Source organism: Arachis hypogaea, chromosome 14 (genome assembly GCF_003086295.3).
Source record: "Arachis hypogaea cultivar Tifrunner chromosome 14, arahy.Tifrunner.gnm2.J5K5, whole genome shotgun sequence".
Lineage (NCBI taxonomy): Eukaryota > Viridiplantae > Streptophyta > Magnoliopsida > Fabales > Fabaceae > Arachis > Arachis hypogaea.
In genome coordinates this window covers 138,107,111-138,109,204 of record NC_092049.1, presented here as the reverse complement: position 1 = coordinate 138,109,204, position 2,094 = coordinate 138,107,111, and the positions used below count along the sequence as shown (strand labels likewise).

Sequence of the window (2,094 nt, the reverse complement as noted above, 5' to 3'; positions counted from 1 at the left end):
TGAAGAGTGCAATTTCTTGGTTCATCTTTCTTATAACAAAACTCTGCAATGTTACCAAATTAAGACATACCAACCAAAGCATAGTTGTGCAAGGGATTTAGGGAGTAACGCAGCTGACCAGCATTGGATCAGCAGGAAAATTGTGAAGAGGATGGCTACCCAACCACACATGACCACTAGGGAGGCAACTGAATTCCTGAAGGAAGAATTTTCTTTAGCTCCCCATCCTAAGATGGTGTATAGAGCAGTGGTTGAGGCCAGGGATAAGATTATGGGAAACGAGAAGGAATAATACAAGGGACAAGGGACTATTGTGAGCAAATTTTAAGTACTAATCCAGGATCTAATGCAAGGTTGGAACTTATGACAATCCCAGAAGCTCCCCCTGTTTTCGACAAAATATACATATGCTTAGATGCCTGTAAGCGAGGGTTCAAAGAAGGGTGTAGGTCTTTGCTGCACCTGGATGGATGCTTTCTCAAGACATACTACATGGGGTGGCTTCTAGCAGCAGTTCCCCAAGACACAAACAACCAATTTTATGTTGTTGCATATGGGGTTGTGAGGGCTGAGACGAAGGATGCCTGGAAATGGTTCTTGACTAACCTTCAGGCAGACATAGGAGACGATGCAAATCATGGCTGGAACTTCATTTCAGATCAACAAAAGGTATTATGCATTATTGGTTCATTAATTTCGCACTGCATATATTTGCTGAACTGTAAATGATGGTTGCTCATGTTCAATGCAGGGTTTACTCCCTGCCTTAAAGGAAGTCATGCCAAAAGCCAGGCACAGGAACTGCGTGATGCACATGTGGAAGAACTTCGTTAATAGGTTCAAAGATTTATACATAAGAGAGGTTGTCTGGGAGTGTGCCAGATGCACAACAGTTGCAGAGTTCAAAGACTGTATGGAAAGGCTGAAGGCAGTGAATCAGGGGCTTGGGAATACCTCTCCAAGTTTGAGCCAGAGACATGGGTCAAGGCTTATTTCTCGCATGGGCCTAAGGTTGATAACCTCACTAACAACATGTGTGAGGTCTTCAACGCCAAAATTGTTAATTACCGCTGCAAGCCAATCCTAACTATGTGCGAAGAAATCAGGTGTTACCTGATGAGGAGGATGGTAAATCACAAGCGAGTCTTGGAAAATCACCCTGGTAAACTAGCACCAGTACAACAAAAACGGATGGAAAGACTACTTACTCTTGGGACAAAGTGGACAGCAGAGTGGGTTGGAGATAATGAAAGAAAAATGTTCGAAGTGAGCCGCAAAGGAAGCAAGGTAGATGTGGACCTCATTAAGTACACCTGCTCCTGCAATCGATGGCAACTTATCGGTAAACCACAAATCTAATTATAACCTGTTAATTACATTGTTAATTGTTTTATCACCTATAATTTAACTTGTATTTGTTCTATGATCAAATCGAAAACATTTCTTGGTTAGGGATGCCATGCACACATGCACTTGCTGCTATTGTGAAGAGGCGTGACAAGACAGAAGACTATGTGCACCCCTGGTTGTGTATGGAATCAATCAGGAGGACATATTCACACTGCATCAAACCAGTCCCCAGTGCAGAATTCTGGCCTCGTACTGAGTACTCACAACCAGAACCCCCCATCATCAAGAGACCTATTGGACGGCCAAAAGTTCACAACAGATAGAAAGATCCTGCTAAGCCATTGATGCAAGGTGGAAAATTGAAGAAGTCATTCTCGGTGGCTTGCAGTAAGTGTGGTGAAAAGGGCCACAACTACAAAACCTGCAAAGGAGCTCCATCAAATCCCAACTGGAGGCCTAAGACGAAGAAGCCTAAGAAGCAAGGAGGAACCAGCTCTCAACAACTAGTTGTGCTTCCTTTGTCCCAGTCAGCTCCACCCCCAATGGTAAGTTTGCATTGTCAGGGACTTATCTGTCTGATTTCCATATAGTTCAAGGGTTAATGAGTATTAGTAAGGTATTCGTCAAGGATCAGGATGTTAGCAACACTTCTCGCCCAAAACCATCAAAATTCAGACCAAAGCAGAAGATCTTCAGGCCACCGGCACCACTGGTTCAAGGACAGTCTGGCACAACGCAGGAAGC

At 43.8% G+C, this 2,094-nt stretch overlaps 1 protein-coding gene across 1 annotated transcript; it reads left to right on the top strand.

Moving 5' to 3' along the window:
* The first annotated feature begins 363 nt into the window (after positions 1-363).
* On the top strand, positions 364-1,673 carry LOC112743358 (uncharacterized). Its single transcript, XM_025792570.1, has 4 exons — positions 364-669; positions 752-1,011; positions 1,107-1,342; positions 1,453-1,673. Exons 1-4 carry the CDS (start codon positions 364-366, stop codon positions 1,671-1,673), a joined length of 1,023 nt encoding a protein of 340 aa, XP_025648355.1.
* Positions 1,674-2,094: the final 421 nt, after the last annotated feature.

Bases quoted from the DNA above. Each gene is read 5' to 3' on its own strand.
- LOC112743358 (XM_025792570.1), top strand. From the start codon at position 364: ATGACAATCCCAGAAGCTCCCCCTGTTTTCGACAAAATATACATATGC. The intron at 670-751 runs GTATTATGCATT...TGTTCAATGCAG, and splicing joins TCATTTCAGATCAACAAAAG to GGTTTACTCCCTGCCTTAAA. The intron at 1,343-1,452 runs GTAAACCACAAA...TTTCTTGGTTAG, and splicing joins CAATCGATGGCAACTTATCG to GGATGCCATGCACACATGCA.